Source organism: Anopheles stephensi, chromosome 3 (genome assembly GCF_013141755.1).
Source record: "Anopheles stephensi strain Indian chromosome 3, UCI_ANSTEP_V1.0, whole genome shotgun sequence".
NCBI classification, from domain to species: domain Eukaryota; kingdom Metazoa; phylum Arthropoda; class Insecta; order Diptera; family Culicidae; genus Anopheles; species Anopheles stephensi.
Window position 1 is genome coordinate 39,805,603 of NC_050203.1, and position 27,478 is coordinate 39,833,080.

Consider the following 27,478-nt stretch of genomic DNA (forward strand, 5'->3'; position numbering starts at 1 on the left):
AGGGTGGCAAGGCACCCGGTTCTACGCACTCGGGCTGTCACTTTACAACGCACCCTGCCCGCACCGGACCGTCGGCTCATTGCGTCTGCTTTTTCCCGCACAGGCACTCGGTATGTTATCACAACGCCCGGTGGAGAGCTGTGCATACGCAACGTCAACGAGGAAGACAGATTGAAGCGGTTCTCATGCGTAACGGTCGACACGCTGACGGGCGAGCGCAAAACGAGCGAAGCCGTCCTGCTTTCCCTCAAAGGTACCTTTCCTTGCCACCATAAGCCCGGAACTGCAACTTGCGTACGGTGCAGCTCGATGCGAGTAACCCGGTATCGAAAGTTCTAATACAATTACGCCATCTCTCTACCTTAATCGCCCCTTTTATCCTCTCTCTCTCTCTTCCGGAACCGAACACACCTACTCACACACACACGCAGACAGCACACCGAACATGGCCCCATCCACCAGCCAAAAGTCAGTAAGTGAACTCACGACCGGCAAGGGAACCAGTGTGCAGTTACCGTGCAATGTCCAGGGAAATCCCGTTCCCAGTTTCTCGTAAGTATTTTCATCCCATTAACTTTGATAGCCCCGTTCCAGCAGGACCCTTCCAGGGTTTCGATAGCCGGGCTCACAGACAGACAGCGAGCGGGAGAGTTCTCGGGTGTATGTGCGAAACGAGACCTAACCTAACAAATTTCGAGCCACAAACACCCCGCGCCAGTGGTCCTCTGTGACTGTGGCTGACTTTCCCGACAGTAAATGGGAAATTTATGTTTCCACCTTTCGCCGTAAGCACGGTTCAGCACGGCGGCGGCATCGAGCGAGATTCCGAGCGAGACACAGCCGGAATAGGGTGTCACAACTGGTCCCTTTTTCGCAAGAGACCACCACAAACCTCCCCTCCCCCCGCCCTCCTCTTCTCACCCCTCTGACAGGACTCATAATAAATTCATTTATGATCCATTGATGGATACTGCAATTTTGATACACTTTGATCGTTGCCGTGAGTGAGAGAGAGAGAGAGAGTGAGAGAGACAGATCCCCGATGCCAACAAGAGCGCTCTGACCACTGCTCGGCGGTATCCCGAGCGCTTGAGCGGGCACTGGTTGGAAGCGATTAAAGTATCGTCCCTCGATCAATCCGGCCCTGGTTGTTTGATGTTGCTCACCCTGGCTTTGCAAGGGTAGTGTTTAATCTGTTCTTTGCACCCGGGTTCGGTCGGAGCAAAACGGATACTTTACTCGTCGGTTTTCGAGATTCAAGTTATGCGGCCACGGTATGTAGCATTCTTGCGATACATCTTAAAGCGGTACATTAGGCATGGGTGTGCTTATTGCTTTGCGTTGGGAAGATTTTATTGACCTGAAGCGGGCTGAGATTCTGTACTCGTTCCAGTGCACATGCTAAAATACTAATCTTTATTGCATGCCATTATTTAAGGCATTAAGCTTCTCTGCTGACGATTAAGAGGTTTGCAGGTGTGGCATGGTTATGGATGAGTCTAAGCTGAGGGAATTAGATCGTAACACTTTTCTAGACATTACACAGATTTTTAGAGCACCAAACCCAAACCCCAGTTCTCTTTTCAGTATGTATCAATTTCAATGAGCAATTTCGTCTATTATTAATTCGTAACGTAACGAATATGATTTATTTTTGGTTTATACTAAAAAAAATTGTTAATAAAAGTATCTTAATTCTGTCGTAGTCTTAGCCTTAGATTGTGTTACAACAGTTACAGGGGGGTTAAGCTGCAAATGTAAACAATTATACATAAATAAACATAAATCCTCGAAACCGCTCAATATCCCGGACTCTCTCGGGGACTCATCACTCCATCTCAGTTTGAGCCTACCACGCTTCCTCTGTCCATCTGGATGGTCTAATCAGACTTTAAAAGTCAAGTTGTCCGGTGCCATGCTCATGACATGATCAGCACAATGGTGAGATCACCGTACAGCTCGTCGATGTCGACGACTCCTTCATTGTTCTTCCAAAAATCCTCCTGAGCATTTTCCTCTCGGACGCGTCAGTTTTGGGCAGAGTCCATGTCTTAGAGGCGTATGGGAGAACCAGGACTATAAGTGTTCTGTATAGTCCTAGCTTCGTCCTTCGTGACTGGTATTTTGAGTGGATTGATCATCTTCTATGTTGATGTCGGTGTTGACCTTTCACCTAAGATAGGTAAAATTTTGAACGACTGCAGAGGTGCGATCTGCTATCTGCACATTCCCGCTGGGTTGATCAATATTGCAAAGCAGATCCTCTAATGAGGCCACCATCATTTTGGTTTTCGCCTCGTTGATCTCCAACCCTAGGTTTAGTGCCGCTCGCTCGATCCTTTGGCAGGCTTCTGCTACATAGAAGAGGCTCAAATCAACGATTTCTATGTCATCAGCCTATGCCAGAATTGGTGTTGGCTTACAAGAAAGTTGATATCCTGATGCATCCACTTTATAAGTTTGGTAAGTTTGGTGAATAAAGGACTTCTCACGGAGATTCGTACCTCTTCAACGCGAAATCATCTCATACGCATGATTTGAGATGCCTTCAAAACTTCATAGCCTTTTATGAGTGCCCCGACTGCCTTCAACAGACAACTGAAGTGGAATCAAACCGTGTTCCGATTGAAATTTTATCTACAAAGCTTGTCGTACCCATGCCACTTATGACGTATCATCCGATTGTACCAACGTCACACCTGCCACCAACTAATCAACTGAAAATCCCTGCATTGCACATCCCACCCTGTATGAGTCTACTTAGAACATAAAAATCTCTATTTACACAATTTAATGAAATTATTTGTATCACCCACATCATTATCATTGGCTACCAGCAATTGATGGCTGTGGATGGTTTTTTGTGTAACACATTTTTGTGCCCTTTTTTTAGACCAGTTCGAAGCGGGTTGGTTTCGGCTGGTGGTCAGCCCGTGGTCGACGATGGAATTAATTTCAGCACGAAAACACTTTACGCCGTGCAACGCGAGATGAATTAGGAGCAAAATTTAATCACGGCCAGGATGGTGGGCTCCGAGCGCTAATCCGAAGCGGTCGAAATAATTACCCACACGCGCAAACACGCACAATCTATCACCCGCCTATCTTTACCGGGGTTAATGCTGCCCGACAGCATTTGCTGTGAGGCTGTGTGCGGGTCACGAGCTACACAAATGTGAACGTTTGCTGTAATGCAATCAACTCTTGGAGCGAGCCGGAGCGAAAGAAGCGCAAACCCGCGCTGTGAGGGGCATCCAATCCATTAGGATCGGCTCAAAATCAAGATGAGATTCGAGCTCCCCACACACACACATGAGGGATTCATGTGTGCGTGTGCGCGAGGCGAGTCTCTCTATCGCGTTTCCGGCGTAGCGAGTACGCGGCCATTGTTGTACCCATCGCGTCTTTCATCGGTACTGATAGCGAATTATCAGAGCGTAAACTAATTTAAATCGAATTGATTGAACATTAATTATGCACATGGTTTGATTTATTTGTTTCCCATTGCCCATCCATCGGATGATGTGACCGACATCGATGATGTTTCTGTTTCCTTTCCCATGATGTCCATGTCGACTATCTTTCGACTGTCGGCCGAAAAATGCTGGCCTGCCTGCCTGCCTGTCTGCGCTCGGCGATACTATTAACGTCATCTCCGGCACACGTACTGCACCTCCCGCACACATACATACACGTGGACACATGCATGTGGACAACACCGATGGCGCCACCCCGGTTACCCTGGTGCCCTGGCAGCTGGTTTCGCATCTCGGACACTGGATCGTTATATACCGTGCCGTCCTCGCAGCGGATCGTGCCATCGCAGTCACTACTGTTCATCCGCAACGTCGACGAACGGGACGCCGGAAGATGGGTAATTATTTACGTATAATAGATTTCGCACACATACAGACACACACACACACATGCAGGCACGAATACACCCGCATGTACGGCGCGAGAGAACCAGCCATGCAAAGTTGACCGGAACTGACCAGAATATAACGATTCATCGAAGCGTGACACAAGAATGCAAAGCGATACGGGCTGTGCAGCAGTGCCGCAAGCCTCGGTTGGGCAAGTTCTGGACGCACGGAAGTAAATGAACGAAGGCACAAAACGTACGGGTGGAAACCGTACTAATCCACTCCAATCCCGGGCCTGTTGTTTCTAGTTCAGTTATTTTACTCCTTTCGCTACGGTATGTTTGTTTGTTTGCGCTTCTACCATCCGGTGGCCAGCTCCGCTCCAAATGGCAGCATTCACAACCAGCTAATTGTTGTACTTCCATTATCCTGCTCTACATCGACTCCACTGCATTCTGCATTCTTCTACCACCGCTCATCCTCCGCCAGTCCCTTTTAGCACTAATGCACCGGTCCGCGGACAAGCATGCATCGATCCGCCGCCTTTTAACCTTCGCTTCCTCGCCACCGGCACCGGCACCGTTTATCGGATATTTTATAGAATGAATGTGAAATCACAACAGCTCCATCAAACTTCAATATTTCCGGCATGATTGGAATGATTGATCTGACGGGCGGGTGAGGGATGTTCGAAGTTTCAGCGTTTTTTTTTTCTCTTCTCGTTGTGTGGAAAATCATTTCAATTTGCCAGTCGAAAGGGTCTCTGCTTTGAATGTATTTCGTTTTAATTGTTAATACCAGCATTGAGGCAAGTTTAACGGAAGATAACCCCGTTAATGAAGTATTTTTTTCATTAATAATGGCACGTTATCTGTTAATTACTGGTTATGATGGTGTACAATGAACATGCCGTGTATGAACGTAATTCGTATTCGCCATCGTAAGCGTTTATCGCAAGTCTGGTAATATATTAACTTAATTTAAACTTTGAAGGGTTTCCTGATGTTGTTCTAGTTATGTTTGGTTTCGTTTCGGGGTTTTAAACGAATGCTTAATCATTGTTGGTGTTACAGAGGTTCAATCCATATAAATGATGTTTTCAATCATTTAGTGGAATGTTTCAAATGAGTCTTTGAGATCTTATAATGGAATATAAAGAACAGTTGGGAGAAATTTATATTGCGACTGAGAGAGTTTGCAGTTAACTTTGGATTAAGGATGTGTTTTAAGCATTAAAACAACATTTCCGACACTTTATTTTTGCATTAAACTTGTTCGAATGTGAATGACATTTTACAGTTCAAAACGGTTGGACTAACTGACTGTTTGGAAGAATTCATTATATGATAGCGACATTTCACAGTGGACTTGCATTATTCCACTATTCACTTGAAACGTTCTTCTGATTGATTGAAAAGATCCATGATAATGCTCAGAACTTTGTCTTTTGACGAGTTTAATTTAAATTTGCTTGTGTAGCCAAGAGCCTTTTCCGTAGGATTACGGTCGGAGTTTGTAGGAGCTATTTAAAGAAAACTCGCACGATATGTAATAAGGCTACTTCCTTGGAGAATTGAAGGCACTCGTCCATCAAAGCTAGGTGGTTGTTATAAGGTCTCCAATAATTGTCAGTTCGTCGTAAAATATCTCACTGTCTTTTCGGAGCCAGCGTTCTTGAGAATCCCACTGATGATGCTAGTAATTTACTAAGCTCTCTAACATTTTTGGCACTATCGATAGTTACTAAAAGCTTGCGTTTTCGAACTAATTATGAGCAAAACGATTCTTATAATGTTATATGGAGTTTAATGATGTCTCTGAACAATTTGATTTTAATGTTTTAAAGTTTTCCTATGGCGAGCTTATTTTTATGAATTTCTTTTAGATGAATCTTTGAATAAAACCCTTTACCAAATAAAATTAAAAAATATTTTTAGTATCGAGATTTTTCGGCATTTAGGCAGATTTTTTAATTTGAATTGTTCGTACTTTGTAATTGAAATTTGTACCTAGAGGAAACATAGAATAAGTGTGTGCAAAAAGGACAAAATCATTAAACTGACGAGTTTTTATATTCTTGCCAACAAAACCAAAAAAACTCGGTATAAAACCATAAGTATTTGAAAAGCCATAAAAAAACTTTAGAACGGAACCAACAATTTCATAAGAAACTCTGTGGTGGTCTGCACATTGTTGCTTAAACATGACACTCCTGTTTTTCATTAGTTCAATCATACCCTTTTCGTCTGCTTTTGGCAACCTAAAACCTGGAAAGATGTTGACTGGCCATTTTTGACCTCCTTCACTTGATTATACCCCTAGCCAGATTGTCATTCCTGTGTGCTGCTTCGACCAACCGGATCGCCCCATTAATCCTAGTGCATGCAATTCGTTCTTGGTCTTCTTTTTCACCTATCACATAGAACGCGGAAAATGCTGTTTTAATATTTTCATCATCGACATTAGCTCTTTTCTTCCCACACCAAACATAAACACATTCCATCATCGACCGACGGATGGCATTACAACACCACTCGCCTATATACTGTCAGCGCACCAGAAGATCGAACAGCTAACACCACAATCTCTTTCAATTTCAATTCGATTCGCTCCGTGCAGATATGCAAAGCGTTCAATCAGTTCGGTGAGCAGAAGCTTGAAATCCATCTCACGATCAGCACCGAGCTGGTGGCGCACATCCATCCACAGATACAGATTATCAACTCGGGCAATTCGGCCCTGCTCAACTGCACCATCTACGGCAGCGAGGTGAACAAAATCGAATGGTTTCACAACGGACAGGAGCTGTTTGCTAATGGCCGCACAGAGCGCAGGTATGCCTCGACCCACGTACGACGTCGGTAAAATCTCTATCTGAATGCACCGTCTTTTTTTTTGCCATCCTTTTGTTGGACCCATTCTCCTTCACACGATTGTTCCTACCAACCGGACTGTTGTTCTCTGCTCCGTCTCAATCTCTCGGACTTTTATCGCCATTTTGATGTTTGCGCCACTGCCACTGCTGACAGCATGAGCCTGCTGTCGGCGAGCACACTAAAAATTGATAGGGTAAGCAAGAAGGATCAAGGAATTTATCAATGCATTGTGTCGAATGCACGCAGCAGCGCTCAGGGAAGCTCGGAATTGAAGCTCGGAGGTACGTGCCGCCCCATCGACTCTCTAAGCCGGGGGCCCAGACTCCTGGTGGCTAGTGGCGTGCGAGAGTTTATCGTTCTTCTTTTTTGTGTGTTGTATGCCACTTTCCTCCCATCCCCCAGAAAGCCCACCGGAGATAAGCTACGGCTTCGTGGAGCAGAATGTGCGCACCTCGGCGTACATCTCATTGAAATGTTCGGCCGCCGGTTCGCCACCGCCACAGTTTGTCTGGCTGCTCGACTACCAGCCCATCCTGGACGTCTCGTCGCTGCACCGTTACACGATGGATCAATTTCTCGACATCAACAGTCACGTAACGACGCACCTCAACATCAGCCATGTGCACAGCGATGACGGCGGTCTGTACACCTGCGTCGCGTCCAACAGCATGGGCTCGACGTCGCACAAGGCGCGCCTCAACGTTTACGGTAGGTCGATGGGGTAGGATTGGAGGGCGGGGACGGGCTCTTTTTGTTTCGGGAAGGCCCTTTTTGGGGGTTTTGAGTTTCGCAACGCACGATCGCACAATGATAGTGGTTGCTATTAACACCTGCTGCTATTGCTCAACCTACCACCCAAAAGCTTAACTGCTCACCGGCAAGGGAAAGCCACAGCCAGTGCTTGTCGCCGATTGCCCAATGGCGATACCTGTACAGTGTGCTGCAGGAAAAGGGACTCCAATGTACAGAAACAGATCTTTGTCACTTAATTGAATCAAAACTGTTGGCTGGGGCTGGTACACAGCTGAAGAGAAGAGTAGTTTATCAGGTTAATAATCTAGAATAGTTTAAATTTATTGAAGACTTTCTCATATCTCGGATGTTTCGACTAAATATTCCGAATCTTTAGAATCTTACCCTAAAAAGCATTAATGTATTTGAAGAACATTAATTGGACACAATATGCAAAGTAATTGTAAACCTCCGATTGCCCGCAGCTCTGTCCAAATTTTACCAAAATCCTTAAAACCCACTACAGTCTTTGCTTGTGTAGCACACTGTCCGGGATTTACCATGGTGCGGTTTGGACAGCATCCGGCCGGTCAGCACTTGCCACCTGACCCGACTGACACACTCATGAGCCTTGCGCCCCTCTTTCTCCGCAGGTCCACCGTACGTGCGTGCCATCGGACCGATCACGGCTGTTGCTGGAGAGCCCATCGAGATGCATTGCCCGTTCTCCGGCCATCCCATCCAGTCGGTGCGATGGATACGGGGCGGAAATGAACTGGTTTCCGGTAGGACGTAATGGAAAACATAATGTGCCACCGCTATATGCAGCGCACCGTTTGTCGATTAAATGTAATCCTTTTGCTCGCTCTCTCTCTCTCTCTCCCGCTTTCTCCCTCCATCTCTCTCTCTCTCGCTCCGTGGTTTATGCGATGCCCGGACGGTTCCTTCCTGTATCGCTTACCATGGTGTGTGGATCATTTATTATGGCATTTGCATTCGGCGTGATGACCGCTTCCGGAAATGGAACTGCAGGACCTCGGTACAGTGTGGCGGACGTTAAGCATGGCGGATATTTGAAAATTTATACCGTCGACCCGGCCCAAGATCGAGGACCCTACACGTGCATCGTGACGGGTCCGACCGGCGATGAAGGGCGCAGAGAGCTACAATTAGTGGTACACAGTAAGTGTTGCAATCGACACACGGCCACGGCATCACATTTGATTGAAACTAATCCTTTCCTCTGCCCTGCACTTCACCCCCAGGCCCTCCCGTAATAGAGCCGTTCGCGTTTCCGAAAATCATGAAAGTTGGTGGCCGGGCACAGCTGACCTGCTCGGTGTCGGCCGGCGATATGCCGATCTACTTCAGCTGGAAAAAGGACGGCGCCCCGATAGCGCAGGATCTGCACGTCAGCGAGAAGAAGGAAGAGTTTTTCTCGCTGCTCGTGCTGAAGGACATCACGGCGCGGCACAGTGGCCGGTACACCTGCTTCGCCACCAACACTGCCGCCCAGACCAACTATACGGCCGAGCTGCTGGTGCAGGTGCCCCCGTCCTGGACCCAGGAACCGCACGACATTGCCGTCGTGCTCGGGCATCCGATAGCGCTGCCCTGCGAGGCGGACGGGTTCCCGCAACCGAAGATAACGTGGTTTCGCGGCAAGGGCAAGCTGTCCACCGACTTCCACTCCATACTGTCGAAGAACAACTCGCTGAGCATCAATTACGCCACGTCACCGGATGCGGGTGAGTAGATAATGATGACATCTGCCTTACCCCGGCACAGCTCGGCTTGGGTTTTGCGTCTTTAATGTTGCGCCCTACGTTTTGTTTTTTGTGGCGAATGGATGCTACAATTAGTCAAAACAATTAGGAAACAATTGCAGCTCAGTCGACGGAAGTGGGCGAGCGTTTTTCCTTCATATAATTCTAGTGATGGGTATGATGGCGTCGTTATAATTTAATCATAATTGAAGCACTTTCTTCGTTGAGTTGCGGATAATTGAAGTACGTGATATCTGGTTAGATTTTAATAGGACGATTAACGTGATGTACGGAGATTTTCTTCCCAAAGTAACATTAACAAACCTAAATTGAAACTTTTCTTCTAAAGTATTGTAACTGAAAGGATAACTACAATGATGCCATATTCTGTAGCCGCCCCTGTATTTGTGATGGAACTCAAATATTACGAAAAGATTGTTTTTCTCTATTCAAAGCCATTTGAAAATGATGATTTATTTTCATAATTAAGTAAAAGACACTCAACAATATTATATGACTTACGTTACCAGTTTCATTGGCCATATTTTGAACTTCTTTATGAAACACATTGTTGCAGTACAAATCTTATCCAAGTTTTAAACATTTTTAAATTTTCTTGCATTATCGCCTAGTTAACAAAGACAAAACTGTTTTAGCCAGACTATGATACACATTTGTTGGCATTTTATCAAATTTTTAGCTTATTTTTCCATAAACGGCGAAACTGAATTTCGGTGCTGATTACAACTATTATGATGCAGTTTTGTGACTTCGTCATGCTTTGGACATTTTCCACTATGTTTCAAACCTAACTCTGGCTAGAATAGTTGCTCTTCTTCCTTGGCACTATAACCTGAAAAGGTCTCGTTCTGCTATTTCTGGCCCTCTTTGACTTGGTTTTTACCCGTAGCTGGATTGTCAATTCCTGTGTACGAAGAAGCGGTCCGGATTGGATTGAACCCCGGTCCTGCTGTGTGAAGATCGGCTATCGCACCTGCCACCGGACCGGCCTCAATTGCCAATTGAATTTTGCTAACAAGCATAGGACGTCTAATGAAATCTGTTGGACCAGCTATGTTTACCATATAGAAAAGTGTATTGCTTCGGCGGGCTTTGTTTAATCAGTTGTAGGGTTTCAAATTGGTCATGATTCATCATTTAAGAGCATCTTGAGTTGAAAAAGGAATCTTTTAAGCGGTAAATATAAGTTTAAATCTAATGTCCAATATGCTAAGAATTATTTGACGAATCCAAAGGCTTCAAGTTATGAACCATGGACAAGCTTTTCGAAATTATTCAACGTTTGGCCTATAATGTTCCAATAACCAAACCAATAACCATGGCTATAAGTTATTTTCTCTTATTCAAATTAGTTCAAAAAACACCTTGAAGAGAAGTTTAAGAATATTTCAGCTTATTTTATGTTTTTATGAGTAAAATTTGCATTTTTCTTACATTTCGTTCGATAGTATCACTATTTTTGAGATTTTTTTAAAATATTAATTAGTTAATAAATAAAGTTCATAAATAAAATATTGTTGAGCCTAAGAAATCGATAAATGGCTGTGCCGACTTAAGATCTGTAATGATCTTTAATTTAAAAATGTTTCGAACAATATTTCATACCTATTTCAACCTAAGTTGTGAGAAGAAAGTGACGGACGGGCTTATCGGTAAGGGGAGATAGTGAACATCGGAGGCTCCGAGTTTGTAATGGAGCCTGCCCTGCGGTCAGAATATTTGATGAACCAGAGGGCCCCAACTTGTATTCCGCTTGGCGCCTCCAAGGGAATTAATCTCCTGCTGGGTTATAGAAAATGGTCACTCAAGTTTGGGATGAAACGCTATTTTAGGGTTCAAACGAACCGAATTTTTAGAAAATGTTTGTTTTATCATAAGAAAAGAAGACAAAGGATGAACCGCAGTTTTATGCGGCTATAGAAAATGGTACCAGTGCATATGAAAGACATACTATCCTGCACAGAATATGTAAAAAATGAACAGAACTCGATGGCACTGTATTTTCCACAGAACTGCAAATCGAAATTAAGCAATCGGATAATAATACTCTCACGCTCTCCACGCGCTATGCATGGACCTCCAACAGCTATGCATGGACCGAAGAGCTGTAATGAGATACGTACGTCATGCAAAATAAGCGAAATGCAGTTTAATTATTGATTCAACAATCATGAATGCTGGAAACTATCCGACCAGAACGCTACCGCTCCCAGACGTCTAATTTCATGAAATATATTTCTGTGGAAAAACAGAACCATCTTTCCTGGAAAAAAACTTTATAGTCCATTCTGACGGCACATAATTTGCTCTCAAAACACCGCCCAGCCGAGCGTTGCACGGCACTGTATGCTGTACGATTTTTGAATGCATTATTTTGCTCACTCAAATTATTATTCATCGAAAAACCTTCGCTTTCTGTTTGCGCTCTTCCAAACCGGCGTGGCTCCCGAACCGCCCGAAAAAGGATACTACATGTGCGAGGCGGCCAACGGCATCGGCAACAGTCTGAAGAAAATCATCCACATCGACGTGAACGAGGCGGTCCATTTCGATGCGCCGGTAAAGAACGTATCCGCCCGCCGGAACGATGCCGTCATGCTGGAGTGCCTAGCGCTCGGCGATGAACCAATCAACATTATCTGGACGCACAAGAACCAGCGGATCGATTTCAACAACTATCGGTAAGGTCGGCTCTTGCTCTCTCACACACAGCACTCTCTCACACACACACACTGCCACACGTCACTTAACGATCGTTCCGAAATGGAAATTATTCCCTTTGCGCCATTTTTGGCCTTTTCCGACGTGTGCGAGTGCGGCATTGCTCTATGATATGGCTTTTCGCTCCGTGTTTTATTTGTCCAGGTATAACATTATCGAAATGAAGGAGAGTGTTGGCGTGCGATCGCAATTATCGATTAGCTTGACGGAGCGATACGATTCCGGCAAGTACGTGTGCACGGCGGAGAACCTGTACGGGACGAGCGAGCACGTCATCTATCTGGCCGTGCAGGAGCGCCCGGATGCACCGTCCGACCTGGAGGTGATGGAAGTGTCTAGCCGGCAGATACGGCTTTCGTGGAAGCGGCCGTACGACGGTATGTCGCCGGTGCTGAGCTATCTCGTCCAGTACCAGCCGGTACGATTGGGCAAGGAACCGGCCCAGGACACGCACCGGTCCGACCCGAACGGTCTGCTGGCCGTGTGGGACAGTCCGCTGACGGTAAATGTCACCTTCTCCAAGGTGAACATGATCAAAAGGTAAGGTGTTTTCGGGGGAGGAGGGGTTGCCTGGTTGCCGGGGGAATGTCAAATTCAAACCAATTATCATTAGCAGCATCGACGGTGGGGTGCGGGATGAGACGAGCATCGGGGGGTTGCTCCCGGCGACCCAGTACCTTCTACGCATGCTGGCCATTAACGAGATTGAGTGCTCGTCGTTTACGAGCCCGCTCGTGGTGAGAACGCAGGAAGAAGCTCCGAGTGAAGCGCCGGGCAGCTTGAAAGTCAAAACTGGCGCCATGGGCGAGCTGGTGCTTACCTGGCAGATACCGAGCCGTGCGACCTGGAACGGGGAGCTGCTCGGCTACACGGTCAGCTGCGTCGAGGAGCGAACCAACATCAACTTCATCGCCAATCCGAGCAACATCTCCAACACGACGCTCACGGTGCACGGCTGGGCCACAACGAAGACGAGCATCGCCAACTTGAAGAAATTCACCCGCTACGCGCTACGAATTCGTACGTACAACAGCATCGCACCCGGTCCGTGGAGTACGGTCGTGTACGGCACCACGTCGGAGGATGCACCCGAGGCCGAACCGCAAAACGTATCCTGTTCTAGCCTGTCGTCGCAAAGCATAAAGGTGTTGTGGCAGGAACCACCGCCCCAGTTCCATAACGGTGTGCTGCAGGGCTACAAGATCCTGTACCGACCACTCACGAAGAACAGTAAGTCCTCGCGTTAGCATCACATTCATCTTGAGTCCCTTCCGAGCTAATGGCAACGCCCCTCTCTTTCCGCTTCCCATTTCTTTCCCTACCAGACGAATTTGTGTATCCGTTCGAAATCAAGCGCACATCCAACCTGGAAACGTATCTTCACGCACTCATGAAGGCGACCAACTACTCCATCCAGGTTCTAAGCTTCACTCTATCCGGCGACGGTGTGGCCAGCGTACCGGTGTACTGCGCAACGGAGGAGGATGGTAAGTGCGCCGGATACGGTACGAACGACGGTGCGAATATGTTTAATGATATGCATTGCTCGATGCGGCCGCATCCAATTTTCGTGGTGGCGGCAGCGGCGGCGGCGGCGACGATATCTCAATTTCGATAAATTTCGACACGCTTTGATCATCGAAATGGGGGGCCGGTGGGTCCACATCCCGTGAGTTGCGATAATAGTATGTATCGCTCGCTTCGCGTAGATTTCCTTTTGAAGATTGGAAACCCCAGTTTTGCAGTTTCAAGCCCGGTTCCAGGTCTTATCGCCGGGCTGTTTGCGGGTTTTGTTTCATATGAAATTCATCCATTAAAAAGCTCATTGCTCTAATTCAATTCCACAAATAGTTTGGTTGTTACGTTCATTCTTGGATATCGTGATCGATTCCCGTAAATAGTTATGTCCTCCTTGTTGTGTTCAATCGATATTGATACAGTGAGCGGACAATAATCAGTAAAACCACCTGCTTTTGTGAAAGCGTCAGTGGAATTGTGCTATTGTGCAGCTATTCAACGAATACGCTTTGTTATGTGAAGCTTAGTTGAAGTTCTTGGAAAAAACGAAGATATTAGCGCATCAATCAGGAAAACGACCGTGATTGTCATTCTGATGAAAATTTAGCTAAAATACGAGAGACCATTCATTATGCAATGTAACATTTTAATCAAATTATTGTTGCTGATAGGACCTAGAACGCATTACTAGAAGACGAGCAGCACTAACCACTGTCCTCAGGGGCATCCTATATTGCCACATACAAACACATTACACCACATCCATTACAGAGGTTTTGGTTCCATTACATAAAAAAATTAGGATTTTCCAACCTACTGTGAGCTCGCAAAGATAGTTGTTGGGTTTAGACTTAAAACAAGATCCAACATCAGATGCCCAATATCCTTCAACAGCTTTGATTGTCCCCCTATCCAAGGTAAGGCTTCAAAGTCTCCAACAGATTGCTGAAGTAAAAGATTTTCCTTAAGAACCTAGCCGACTTAGCATCTCAATTGCGAACTTCACCATCATGATATGTGCCGCCGCCAGTCTTTCGAAAGCTTGAAAGGTCTCGGCCTGTCATTTCTGGGATTCTGTGACTTGATTTTACCAGTAGCAAGTTAGTCGGCCCTGCGCACGGGGAAGCGGTCCGGATGGGATTTGAACCCCGATTCGGAGACCGGCACCGTTGTCAGGTTGCCTTTAGTGTTATGCCCTTCAATGTATACTACTGATAGGATCTCGGAATCGGAACTACCTGGTTCCGACTTCGTTATCCGATTTTGCAATTTATTCGGATTCCTATCTCTCCTCTATTTCCTAAAGTATACCTTAGGAGAGACCTAAAAAATCAAACCACGCGAGATACTAATATCCTATTTCTGAAATCCTACAATGTTTAAAAAAATAATACCACCATAATTATTAAATATATTAACCCAGCTTTAATTGTAAATTCATTCAAATCATCTTGAAAAGTGTCAAGACATGGATCGGATATTACCTGATCATTGCTCAGGCGAATAACACATTCACATGTATGGCATTAAACAATCGCACTGAACTCATGAAACACGCTAGAAACGCTTGAGAACGTAACTAACCCATAACGCATCTACCTTTTTAACCCTCTCCCATCAACATTCCACACAGTCCCGGAAGCACCCGCCGGCATCAAAGCGCTCACCCTGACGGCAGATTCGATTCTGGTGTCCTGGTTACCTCCAGCTCATCCGAACGGCATCATCACCCATTACACGGTCTACGGCAAGGACCACGGCAAGAAAGGCTCCCCAAAACGTACTGACTTGGACACGAATGTGTTGCGCCTAACGCCAACGCTACTATGTACATGATACTAATTGGAGGCTATTATTTCCGTTTTCCCGTGTCTTTTTCTTCTTCCTCCATTTGTTTCTCGTCCGTCATCGGTTTGATGATGACGGTATCCAATTTCCAGATAACATCGTGCGCGTCGACGAAACCGGACGGCCGTCGATGTTCGAGGTGCGAGGGCTGAGTGAGAACAACAAGTACGACTTCTGGGTGACGGCATCGACGGCCAAAGGGGAAGGCGATCCGACGATGGTCGTGTCGCAAACGACCAGCTCCCGGGCGCCAGCCAAAATTGCGTCCTTCTCGCGTCTGCTCAAGGTGCCGGTTGGCGTGAGCCTCGTGCTGGAATGTGCCGCATTCGGCAATCCGACACCGCGCACCCGATGGCTGACAAAGGACCAGGCCGTCACCTTCAGCCAGTACTACGTGATATCGCAGGGCTTTCTCAAGATACATAGCGTGGAACCGCAGATAGCCGGTAACTTTACCTGCTCGGCGAAGAATCTGTTTGGCGAGGACGAGATCCACTACATGCTGATAGCGCTGCAGACACCGAATGTGACGCAGCTCTCGATTCAGTACACGTCGTTCGATAGCTTGCGCGTCACGTGGGAGGTTGCTAGCGACGGGGGTGCTCCGATCCAGGGATACAATCTGTACTATCGCACGACCACCGGCACGTGGTCCAGTGTGGCGATTCCGAGCGATCAAATGGCGTACACACTGAACGGGCTGAAGTGCGGCACTCAGTACATTCTCAAGATCAACTCACACAACAAGGTCGGCGTGGGCATGTTTACGGAGGAGCTGGCCGTGCGCACCAAGGGCAAAGGTGAGTCGAGAAGGCTTTGCATGCTGATGAATCGTATTATGTCGTAGTATTTTAATGTTGCACAGGCTAAATCCGCTTATCGTTTCAAGTTTAAGCTCAGTTTAAAATCCCCCGAGTGGCGCTTTTATCGTTGTCCGGACTGTAATAGATGCAAAAGCAGTTAACGTACAGTTCACATATGAAGCCTTCATAAAAGCTCCTAAAAGTGAGCCACAGTAAAAGTATTCTAAATTTGATTAAAATGAAAAATATTTTGCCGCACTAACGTTTACATCTCAAAACTGACATACTTCAGCTTGAAGTCCTTCAATGAAACCCTGAAGCGTTCGTAAGGGTAAGCTTAAAAGGTCCATAAAAGATTACCTTTACGCTAGCAGCACGTCACACAAGCCGTAATAGAGTAACTTTATTACACTTTATTCCCCAAACGAGTTCCCCCCGCTGCTAGGGAAACGAAGACAGAGCTCCGAACATAATCTGGCCAAGCTAATTGTCATAAACTTTGATGATTCCGGTTACGATAAGCTCTGAAAGGATTGTCGGTCGGTGCGATTCCTTCTCACTTCTCACCACGTCTGCTACCTGCTTGCTTCGAGATAACCTCAAGCTAGTTCCCATTAAAATACACCTCACCAAGAAGGTGTCCCCTTTCACTGGACTCCAAAAACAGAGCAAAAAAGGCGACCAGGTAGTCCGTAGCTGTATGCAACCCGAACGTCAGCAGGGATGCAGTATTTGCATTCCGGTTGTGAGAGCATTTGCACATGATAAATATATCCACGTCGGGAGAACCCCGGGGGGACCATTCTCCGGTCCGGTTGGCTGTGGCGAGTGTGGCCGAACATAAGTTTCGCTTATTTACATATACAAACAGCATAAATTGACAATGCATTCCAGGGCGTCCTGACATGATGCCGAACTTGGCTACTGCTGCTGCCGCCGCCTCGCCCACAGCCCTCACGCTGCCCCGTGTGTCCTGTGCCCTGTGCTCGGGTGGCAAAATTTTAAGATTCATTTTATTTACATCTCACCGACATTATTTATCTGACGCATGTCGGAAGTACACGGATGAAGAAATTAGAAACTATCTGCGAAGAAATGCGAGAATTCGATTAGTGATGCAAATTGATTTATTTCTAACCGCAACCTGCTGCTCAGGATTCCTGCCGATTTCCTTCTTCTATGCACAGAACTGCAGCAAGATACAAAGCGGTGCTCGGAACGCATCACGCCCATTCCTCACACGCTACCGAAACCGATGAATTGTTAAAACTATCTCAACGAATCCGATCTCTACCGCTCGGTGCAGATTATGGCTTAACTCCCCCCTGTTTTTTACGTTATTTTATTTGCATTTGCATTTTATACGGATGATGAAGCTGCTACCACTGGCAGGCGATGTACTCCCAAAACGAGCTTGGAGCGTGCTTTCCAAGCGATTCCGGTTTGTTCTGGAAAGGAATAAAATTAAAAATATATTCCACACAGTTCATCCACATGGCCGGAAGGTGCATATCGAGAGCAGGCACGCTGCCCGAGGTGTGCCATAATTATCCGAAGCGAATGGCGAAATCGCAATTGAGTGCAACTTGCTGAGTCGAACAATTCGCACCGGGCACCCGAAACACGGTGAACATGGGTCTTGGGCGCCTTTGGGGACCGAAATGTCCCCACAGTTCGACACATTTCCATCGGCATGCGAGCGACCAAACTCTACTCAAGGGGCGAGTTGGGTAGGTCGTTGCATATTGTGCAACATTTGAAGGAAGCTTTGGCCGGCGCGCTGGAACCTTTGAGGATCACCCAGCCCGACCGTCCTATCGTGGTAGCCTAATCTCTTTCTCGTTTGCTACCATGCCGAATGCTCTGGCCCGGTTGCAGCTCAACCTCCAATGCAGCCCACCTCCTGCCGGGCGCTAACAAAGCGGGCAGGAAAAATCTTGACACAGACGAATGATAAGCAAGCCCGACGTCTCTCTGTCATTTCCCTGCCTCGCCAAATCCCCGTCCGGGCTGGCGGGGACGAGCGGAAGCATCCCGTGGAGCATCATTAAATGTACGTTTAATTATACACCTCAATGAACCCCAAACCTAATGTGCACACGACTGCACACGCACACACACACACACACAGGGACACTTTTCCATGTGCAGTATCACACATACGATCCCTCTGTCAGCCAGCCTCTCGCCGGCTTCTCGCGGTTGCTCCATAGACTTCCGGCCCCAAATGACACAAACACACACACACATACACACACGAACGTGTCGCACCGATGCACACGGTACTACACCCCGGGTGCGGGGAAACATAAAATCCTGTCCTTTGCATCCGGGCCCGGCGACCGGCGAAAGCAAGATCCCGGGCTTACGAAACATAATACCAACCGTCCGAGCAAACGAACGTCAGTCCGCCCGCCAGCATTAGAATAGGTTTCGGTGGTCGATTGCTTTGGTTTGATGGGTGGTGGTCCCCCGGGCGGGGCGGGGGCACAAGACGGGGAGGAGACGGGTCGGGATGCGCTACATAGATACATATACCGTGTATGTGGTACGCTTTTCCACCCAAATCCGACCAAACGTTTGGACTATTTATCGATCCCTTTTCCCGGCCAACACACACACCCGATACATTTAGTCGCACGGTGAGGCAGATCTGGCAGCGGCAGCAGGGCCGGACAAGAGCAATGATGTGGTTGGGAGATGCGCGGGCAGCAAAGAGCCCGTACCATCCCGCGTACCATCATCGTGAGTGATGAGCAGTGTGTCGTTCATCCTCCTGAAGGGCCTTTAGTTGCAGTAGCAGCAGCAGCAGCAGCAGCGGCAGCAGCCATCAACACAGTACACCCACTCGCTCGCTTGATGTGCCGATGTAATTGAATGGATTAATTTGACTATTTAACAACTATGCACAAACACTCACACCCACTCGCACTCACACACACATTCCCTTAGCATGGTCGACCGTCGCACTAGTAATGTGTGTTAGTGTATTGGAGCCCCATCCAATCGGTACCGTGTGACGTGGCACGATGTGTTGCAAGTCGGAACGCTGAAATCAGGCTAAATGATTTACCTTTCTTTTTCCATTTGCTTCACTCCATGACAACGTTGCAATCCATCGGCTGATGTGCAACCGATTAAGAGTCGCGCTGTCGCGAGCACGCGCCTTCTACACACTCACACCGTGTACAGCATTAATTATTCCACACCAAATCATTCAGCCTCTCATCCGGATCAGCCGCGAGGATGGAGCGAAGGGGTAGAAGAAGGAAGGCAACGACGAGCTACGAAAAAAAAAATGTCGCCACCGAGCTTTTTCCGTGTGCGCCGGGATGATCGAAACCAATTGTTTAATGACAATCCACGAATTTGCTGCACGCGCTGATTGATGTCACGTGCAAAACGCTTGTCTGACAGGCAAGCGCGCGGCGCCGTTGTAACGAACGATACACAAAATTCAAATCGATATCGACACGTCCACGTGTGTGTGTTTGTGCGAACATTGCCGAGAGCGTGTGGATGTCCGGGAAGGACACTGAATTTTTCCAAATTTTTTTCGGGTTCGGCTTGGATTTTTAGGAAAGCTATACTTGGATGTTTTGTGGAAAGTTTTGTAAAATTACAAGGTCTTGGATAACGTATGATGTATAATTTTATAGATGTATTTCATAAAAGACTCCATACACAAATTACGACGATCTGCATGGTCATGAGTATTCGGTTAGCTTACAATGGACTGCAATTGCTTCAAAGTCCTTTAAACTGGTCAGTGTTGTGCTGCAAAGTTGTCACGCCATCAAGTGATCACTGTCTACCTAATACTTATTTGCTAAGCCAGCGTAAAAAGATTTTTACAGGCAGCGTCTTTCTCATGTCATTTGCAATCAACCTGAGCAGAATCCACTGCGCGTTGGTGAGATCATCGTACATCTCGTACAGCTCGTCGATGTAACGGTTCCTCCATTGTCCAGCGGATCCTCTAACCATCCTTACTCACATACGGGAGCCAAAGATCCTTCTACCGATGAGCCACAGATGTCCCAGAGGCTTATGTGACACAATTTGCTATACCTTGTGATACAATTCGTTATTGAAGTTCCAGGGAAGCATTCGTTTCCATTTAACACAAAATGGTGGGTCGATCTACTACTATGCATTAGGCTTTGGCAATACGGTTCTTTACTATGAACGTGAGAGTGATCATGAGTTTTGATGAGTTGTTTCATTCGTAACAGATGTATTTATCCTCTGAAGGCGATGTAATTCCTACGCATTTTTTAAAGAGGTCATCAGGTAGACTTCTGAATTGCTAAAAACTGTGGTCACGTCTTGGAAAAAAAAGATTGCCAATGGTAAGCCGTATGTAAGACGACAAGATTTGGCTTCTTGCCACAACTGCGTGAAATGTCAAAAATGGTTGTCTGAACATTTCTAGGACTTCACCAGCCCAAATGTTTGTCTGTCAAACTTCCCAGATTTAAACCTTGTGGGTTATTTTGTATAGGGTGCTGTTAAAAAAGGTGATCTTCCTGGTATTACAAAAGACTAGTTAAAGAACACACGAAGCGTCAAACAGTTATTGGAGGATTAAAATAGTTTCATAATTGAATTAGGAAAATCTTATACTCATGTTGTACAGAACGTAGCAAGTTATTATGGCATACCAATTATCAGTATTTGCCAATCCCAGATGCCTCACCTGTTTTAATTATCTCGTACGAAAGAGTTGCCCTATTATAACTTAATCAGCAACCTGTATCGGCCACTGCAGTATCTTTGTTTTTCTTTATTTTTGCTAAATAGGATTTAATCTCCTTCTGTAGCACTACAATCTCGAGAGGTCTCCTGGCCGGCCTATTCTGGCTTTCTTAACATAGTTTTTTTACGTAATGTAACGTAAAGTTTTCCTGCTTAAGTTTTTATTAATAGAGAGGTGGTGGACGACCCTCTTCTACAAATAACCTAGATAGAGGAGAAAAATAAGAAGATTGAACAAACTTGTTAAGTCACTAACCTGACATGCGTTCTCGGTCTCTACCTTTCTAAACAAGAAGACAATTTCGAAAAACCTGAAAATGTGATTCTGTAAAGTGTGTTTTAAGTGTTAAATAACATAGGTTGAATCAAATCAATCAATCAATCAATTCATCAAATTTAGTAATAATGCTAGTCCAGCAGAATTCAATCGTAGTACCCGGTTGCGTCAGTCTGTTTAGCGATGGAGGCGCCCAGTTGCTGATGGCAGTAAATAAACCAACTGTGAGAAAATGTTTCAAAAAGTTGTGCTGCATCGATGATTGATCATGTCTCTCCCAAAAAAGCTTCACTTTCACATTAAACTTATCAAATTAAGGGATTGTAGCAGTTCTTTAGAGTCTTGTCTATTAGGCCATTACATGATCACTTAGCAGACCGTTAAGCTAAACAGCAGAAGCTTTGTTCTATTGTTTATCTTATCTCATTTTATATTTTATTTTATTTCATATTTACAACCCTGCAACGAATGACTATTACGCTTACATACTCACTCCCTTCGTGGTCAGTTTAAGAACAAAATTTAAGAAGTATTCGATCCTACCAATCCAATGCGCTGGCCATTCTGGTGGACGTCTCTATCTCTCTTTCTTCTTGGCCTAACGAGCGCATGCCTCTCTGCCATCTCTGACTTACTAGAATAAATTATACCACGTAGTTGGATAGTCAGTCCTCACTACGGGAATATTACATTTAAATTAAGGATATTCTTCAAATGACATTAAACTACTAAATTGTACAGAATATGTCCTAATTAAAGGTTCTTTCTATCGTGTCCTTAAACACGTCACAAATATTGCCATCAAGTGTATTGATTTATAATTTGAAAAGTTTCAATCTACCATTAACAGTTGATTGTTGATTTGTGTGTCTTTATCTACGAGCTAAGAACACCATTTCAAGGTTTCAACAAACGCAACGACCATGCCGTCAACACTCGCGGTCGATAATTAGAAAAGGAAAAAGGAAACTTCTTAATTAACGAAACTTCCATCAATTTGAGTTGCGTTGCTGAGCCAATTGAAATAGAAAGTTACCTGAACGACGGTTCAAAGCAAACGTTACCAAAGATGTTGATCGGAAGTTTGCGTCAATGTCGCCTGTTTACAGCAGTGGCTGGCTTTGTACACTTAATTTTGATGCGAAAACCGTTCAAGTGGGATTTGATTTCGGGCTTTCCTACTATACCACCCTACATTCGACAGGGAAGGGCTCTTAATATGATTTCGTTACCATTGCTTTTTTTTAACATTTTTGTGATGCTTGGTGTTGCTGACTCTTCTTTCATCCCATGGTTCTAAGCTAATCGAACAATTGTCCCTTTTGGTCTTAGTGGTAGATTACATGTTATCGCGATTCTCTCGAAATTTACTAGTCTTGCTTTTGTGCATCCAGCTATCTAACCAAGACGACCGTTCCTTATGAACAACAAAGACCCATGCCCATGCCATCCCTCCTGTGCAGCGATATTTGTATCTCCACCGTGAATGTTCTATTAATACGATATCCCTTCATGTTTCTTTATTCATGAAGCTCCACACATCCCGGAAGAGCGGGAGCTGTTCAATACCAACTCGAGCTGCTTGAATCTATTTCTCACTTCCTGGCTGAACGGAGGCTGCCCAATATCGCACTTTTCCATCGAATATCGTCGCCTGCACACCCCATTCTGGACGATAGTGTCGTCCGATCTGTCCGGCAGTGATCAGCATACCAATGGCAGTATCTCGTTCTGTGACTTTGTGCCGGCCACATGGTACGAGCTGAAAATCACCTCCAACAACGATGCAGGCAAAACGATGGCTCAGTACAACTTTGCCACACTGACCCCGTCGGGCGAAAAGATTCCGCCACCGGAGTATAAGGCGATCCCGGAGGAGAATAACGACACGGATCTGTTGCAGCAGGAGGAGTTCCAATGGCTCCAGTCGACCGTGATGATTGTCACCATCATTGTGGTCGTTTTAAGTCTGTAAGTAGCAGTTTCAACCGTGTGTTCGGATTCAACTGCTGTGGGTATCAATGGCCGCCATTTAATTTTTTTCTTCTACATTCAAGCGTCGTTGGGGCAAAGTATCGTGGCATTCTGTGCTTCACCAACAATTCCGATCGGTACAGCACCCAAACACTGTCGGCCGATCTGAGCATGAAGGAGCAGTCGGAAAACATACGCAACCAGCAGGTGTACAGTGCATCGCCGGTCAAGGTGATCAACAAGGAGGAAAACTCGGAGATGTACGAAATTTCGCCTTATGCCACGTTCAACGCAAGCACCGGCAGGTTGTGCAAGGAGCCGAGAAGTCTGAACCCCTCCAATATAGACTATTCGCTGCAGTTCCGCACCTTCGGACATCCGGAGTGTGACTTAAACGCTACTGCCTACCCACTGCTGGAGAGTACGGGCCACGGAATGCCAGGACATATCAAGGGCAAGTCGAGCTGGCACAAGCAACAGTTTTACAATACAGGTGAGTGAAATGCGTATCCACTAAGACTTTGCTTGGTGTGTTTGGGAGGTCAAATTTTGCATGACTCTGGTGCATAAATCGAGCTGCATCTCGCTGAAGGACATGTTCAATGAACGTTTTAAGAGCACCAGTAACTCGCCACTTATTGGCTTAGACCTGGGAAACGTTCGTGTCTAGCAAGACGGTCGAGCTGAGATTTGATATCCGATTCTTTCTTGTGCAGACCACCGTCTCAGTCACCGAACCTCCAAAATAAAAGAAAAAAACGTCTAGCAGGAATAAACCACACAATCTTGGTGATATGAGTTTACCTCGCAGTTGTCACCACGGGTATGTGAAGTCAACATATCGAGAGTCAGTCGTGTCATCGTGAAAGTTCATGGAGAGTCGTCGTTTGTTGGTAGACAACCCTAAAACGCTCATCTGGAGATCTTGAAGCGTTCTAGAGATACCTTGTGACTTAGTGAACCTCTAGTAAATCGGTCCTGTCCCAAGTATGACCAGACAAAAATGTATTTGTGTTTGAACCTACAGTTTGCAACAGAAATGCGAGCAAATCCTGGATTTATTTCCAAAAACTGCTGGAAACTCCAATCAACAAACACACGGCGACATTTATGATAGCTAAACTTCAACGTCTGAGTCAATAGGTTCTTGCATCGATGCAGATATTGTATTTTATAGCCAAACTGCCCTGAATGTTGCTTGCAAATCAAATGGATTTTTTTGTTTGGCATGGCTGTTCTAAGATTCGGCCTGCAACCATGATATCAAACTAACCTCTCACAACAAGGAATTTTAAGTTGATCTGGTCTAGTATATTTCGAAGTTGCTGCGCAATTTCGTAGATGACTTAAGAAAGGTTTTTTTTGCGCCTATTTCTGACCAATCTTTGTTTGTCCAGAGCCTTGGTTATACCAGCAAATATGATTGATTTATACTTGCTCATCGTTAGTTAAAATCTTGTATTCTCGACACTTCTAAAGACGAAGTGCCTTCCTTCATTCCTGCACCTGACGATATTCCTGCTTCTATCTTAAAACAATGTCATTCCGACTTGGTGTCTGTCCTAGCCAAGCTTTTTACTACTGCACTGGAGCCTTTAACTTTTCGAACGCTTTGAAATAAAGCTGGCTTTTACATATTTTCAGAAAAGGATCACGATCCATTGTCACCAATTATCGGGGCATATCGTCTTTATGCGCTATCGTGCAAAGCTATTTGAATCAGTGATCCTTTGTAGCGCTGCTTTCTCAGTGCAAATACTGAATTAGCCCTGCTCAACATGGGTTTTAGTCTGGCCGTTCTACGACCACGAACCTTCTAACCTGTGTTTCGTATGTTTCCTCAAACTTGCTTAAGGGAGTCAGGTCAATACCATCTGTACCGATTTTCAGGTCGCATTTGATCGAGTGTGTCATGGTCGTCTACTAGCCAAGCTAAAAAATCTTAGTTTTTACATTGATGCTACTGATTGGTTGTCGTCATATCTGTCCAATCGCATTGCAAGAGTTATGATTGGTAGTGCTCAATCATACAGTTTCCCTTGCCTATCTGGTGTCTCCCAGGGAAGTATTTTGAGTCCTCTACCATTCCTCCAGTTTGTTAATGATGTTTGTCCCGCCATCATGGTCATCTGCCTTTTACAGATGATCCTAAAATTGTTCTCCATATGAATTGCTCTTCAGCCTGTTTTTTCTTATAATTCTCTATCAACTCTCTATCTTCCTTGTGCTCCGTGAACTTTCTTCTCCTGTATAACCCCATGTGTTGTGTTATTTCCTTTTTGCGCTCAACACTGCCACGGCATTGTAATTTTGCATTCAATGATTGTCCAATAAACGCGTCGCAGTTGTCCGTGATGTTTGGGTGCTCTTCCATGCTCCTACCCTGGACATTGTTAACTCGGTCCCTAAGAACTGTGGATTTGATCAGATGGCTCACCTCAGAGTTGTACGAACTACTGTGCCTAAAAACCCTGTATTGTGGCCTTGTGCCCCCAACACTTGGATAAGCCAGTGTGGTGTAGAACCCATCCATTACCACCTTATCCGCACGAATTAAGAGAGTGCAAAAAATGTTTACTTGGATTACTGATAGGCAACTAGTTGGCCGAATGAATGCTCCCTTACCACCCTACCCCTTCATTTTGAATGGTTTTTATTTATTCCCTCCCATGTTTCCTTTTGTTTTTGTCTGTGATTTTTTTTGTGTATTGTTTATGACCTGATCAACATCATTGGAACTTTGATAGTTTAGGGTTCGATATAGGATTAGGATAAATAGATTTTAGAATTCTTTGTCATACCCACGTGGCTGACAAGTTCGTTAAATATAAATAAAAATACAAAGAAATATTCCTTATGGTAATATTTCTATGGCGCCACCGGTAATCCTGTAGTAGCAGAATCCTAAACGTATGAATAAATTCATTGATTTGTGTTGCAGACGAAACGCCAATAAATATGCCAAGCTCGACGAAATCCATCGCTTCCAAGTGGGACGAAGGCGCGTTGCGGCGGATGGGCCAGCGCAATTTCGGCCCAAGCAACTACTCCGAGTCGGACAGCAGCAGCCCCATCAACGAATTCTCGAACGCACCCACCTTTAGGATACCATCGAAAACACCCTGTTCAAGTAAACGATCGACGTCCTTTCAACCGCTCTCCGCTCAGTTCTTTTGATGATAAATGACCTCTGTCCCGCTGTCTGTTACAGATATACTGCACCACGAATCCAGTACAGAATCCATCAAGGAACTGTCGCCGGTGAGAGATCATCGGGCCAACACGCCGCGCCACGTGCAGGCCTCCGCGAAAGGGCACTTTGGGCATCAGCTGCGGACAAAGGACAATCATTGCCTCGATATGCAACCATCTTCAAGTACGCACAGGTAGTTCAGGTACCTAAATCTCAGATCCAAAATCTAACCAAAAGAAAAAAGGGAGCCCTACTGCAACGCATCGCACGTAGTATACTGCGGCCGCGTCATTCTGTGTCGGCCGCGTCCCCATTGACCCTTATGACGAAGCGACGTCACTGCAGTAACGTCTCCCGAACTCAAAATTGACCACCCTTCTATGCCATACCAAAATCCATAAACAAAACCACAAACATAAACCTTGGATTTGGAACACTGGCCACCCATCGACGGTACACTCTTGCTGGCCGCGCCAGCCGACCGCATACTAGTAATCGCCTTTTGGCTTCGTTTGTAGATACCACAATAAGACCTACGTGACAGCGGCCGAGTTTAGCGAAACGGAAAGTGATCGCGAGCGGGCACTAGATCTCGAGGTACAGCGAGCCATGGAAAAGGCTATACGGCAGGACGAGTGCAAGTCGTCGACGAGATAGAACGAATCGCAAACCTTTCCAGCCAACTGACTCTCACTTCTCTATCTCTCTGTCTCTGTCTCTATCTCTCTATCTCCATCTTTCTGTCTTCTGGTGATTGCAGAAACGTGCCCTGGATCCTCGTTTCCCGTTCCAATCCGATCCCGCACGGTACTGATAGTAGCTTATCAATGCCGATCCCTTCACCACCGCTCCATATCGAACAGTATGTGTTGGGCCGGTTTCGACGGCCAAACCCATCACCCATCGTCAGCAGTGTAGTTTCCCGTAGCGTAGAGCAAACTATTGTCGTTATTGTAGCACAATACCCACATCATGAGATTTTTATAACTTCATTACAGTTGAATAAACGGTTTTTGTTTTACATTGAATGTAAGTCGATGATAAGATGCTGAAAGGTTCAATTATTAAAATCCGAAACCAGGACTTAGGAATTCGCGGTTCACTTTCTCAATTAGGAGTCAAATC

General features: G+C 45.8%; 1 protein-coding gene across 9 annotated transcripts in view; it reads left to right on the forward strand.

Annotated features, from left to right (window-relative positions):
* Positions 1-27,394, forward strand: part of LOC118511937 (Down syndrome cell adhesion molecule-like protein Dscam2) — a 44,280-nt gene extending 16,886 nt beyond the window's left edge. For 7 of the 9 annotated variants that reach the window (XM_036055631.1, XM_036055628.1, XM_036055627.1 and 4 more), the window contains 20 exons: positions 104-253; positions 432-552; positions 3,757-3,874; positions 6,486-6,700; positions 6,896-7,023; positions 7,145-7,450; positions 8,128-8,259; positions 8,507-8,656; positions 8,740-9,222; positions 11,726-11,942; positions 12,127-12,522; positions 12,596-13,212; positions 13,308-13,469; positions 15,134-15,280; positions 15,441-16,148; positions 22,719-23,157; positions 23,244-23,653; positions 26,102-26,290; positions 26,372-26,546; positions 26,872-27,394. In XM_036055631.1, the coding sequence (XP_035911524.1) occupies positions 104-253; positions 432-552; positions 3,757-3,874; positions 6,486-6,700; positions 6,896-7,023; positions 7,145-7,450; positions 8,128-8,259; positions 8,507-8,656; positions 8,740-9,222; positions 11,726-11,942; positions 12,127-12,522; positions 12,596-13,212; positions 13,308-13,469; positions 15,134-15,280; positions 15,441-16,148; positions 22,719-23,157; positions 23,244-23,653; positions 26,102-26,290; positions 26,372-26,546; positions 26,872-27,010 (5,402 nt within the window). In that variant the 3' untranslated portion in view covers positions 27,011-27,394. Of the gene's footprint in view, positions 1-103; positions 254-431; positions 553-3,756; positions 3,875-6,485; positions 6,701-6,895; positions 7,024-7,144; positions 7,451-8,127; positions 8,260-8,506; positions 8,657-8,739; positions 9,223-11,725; positions 11,943-12,126; positions 12,523-12,595; positions 13,213-13,307; positions 13,470-15,133; positions 15,281-15,440; positions 16,149-22,718; positions 23,158-23,243; positions 23,654-26,101; positions 26,291-26,371; positions 26,556-26,871 lie in introns of all 9 variants that reach the window. The other 2 variants (XM_036055634.1, XM_036055635.1) reach the window with 2 other exon arrangements.
* Positions 27,395-27,478: the final 84 nt, after the last annotated feature.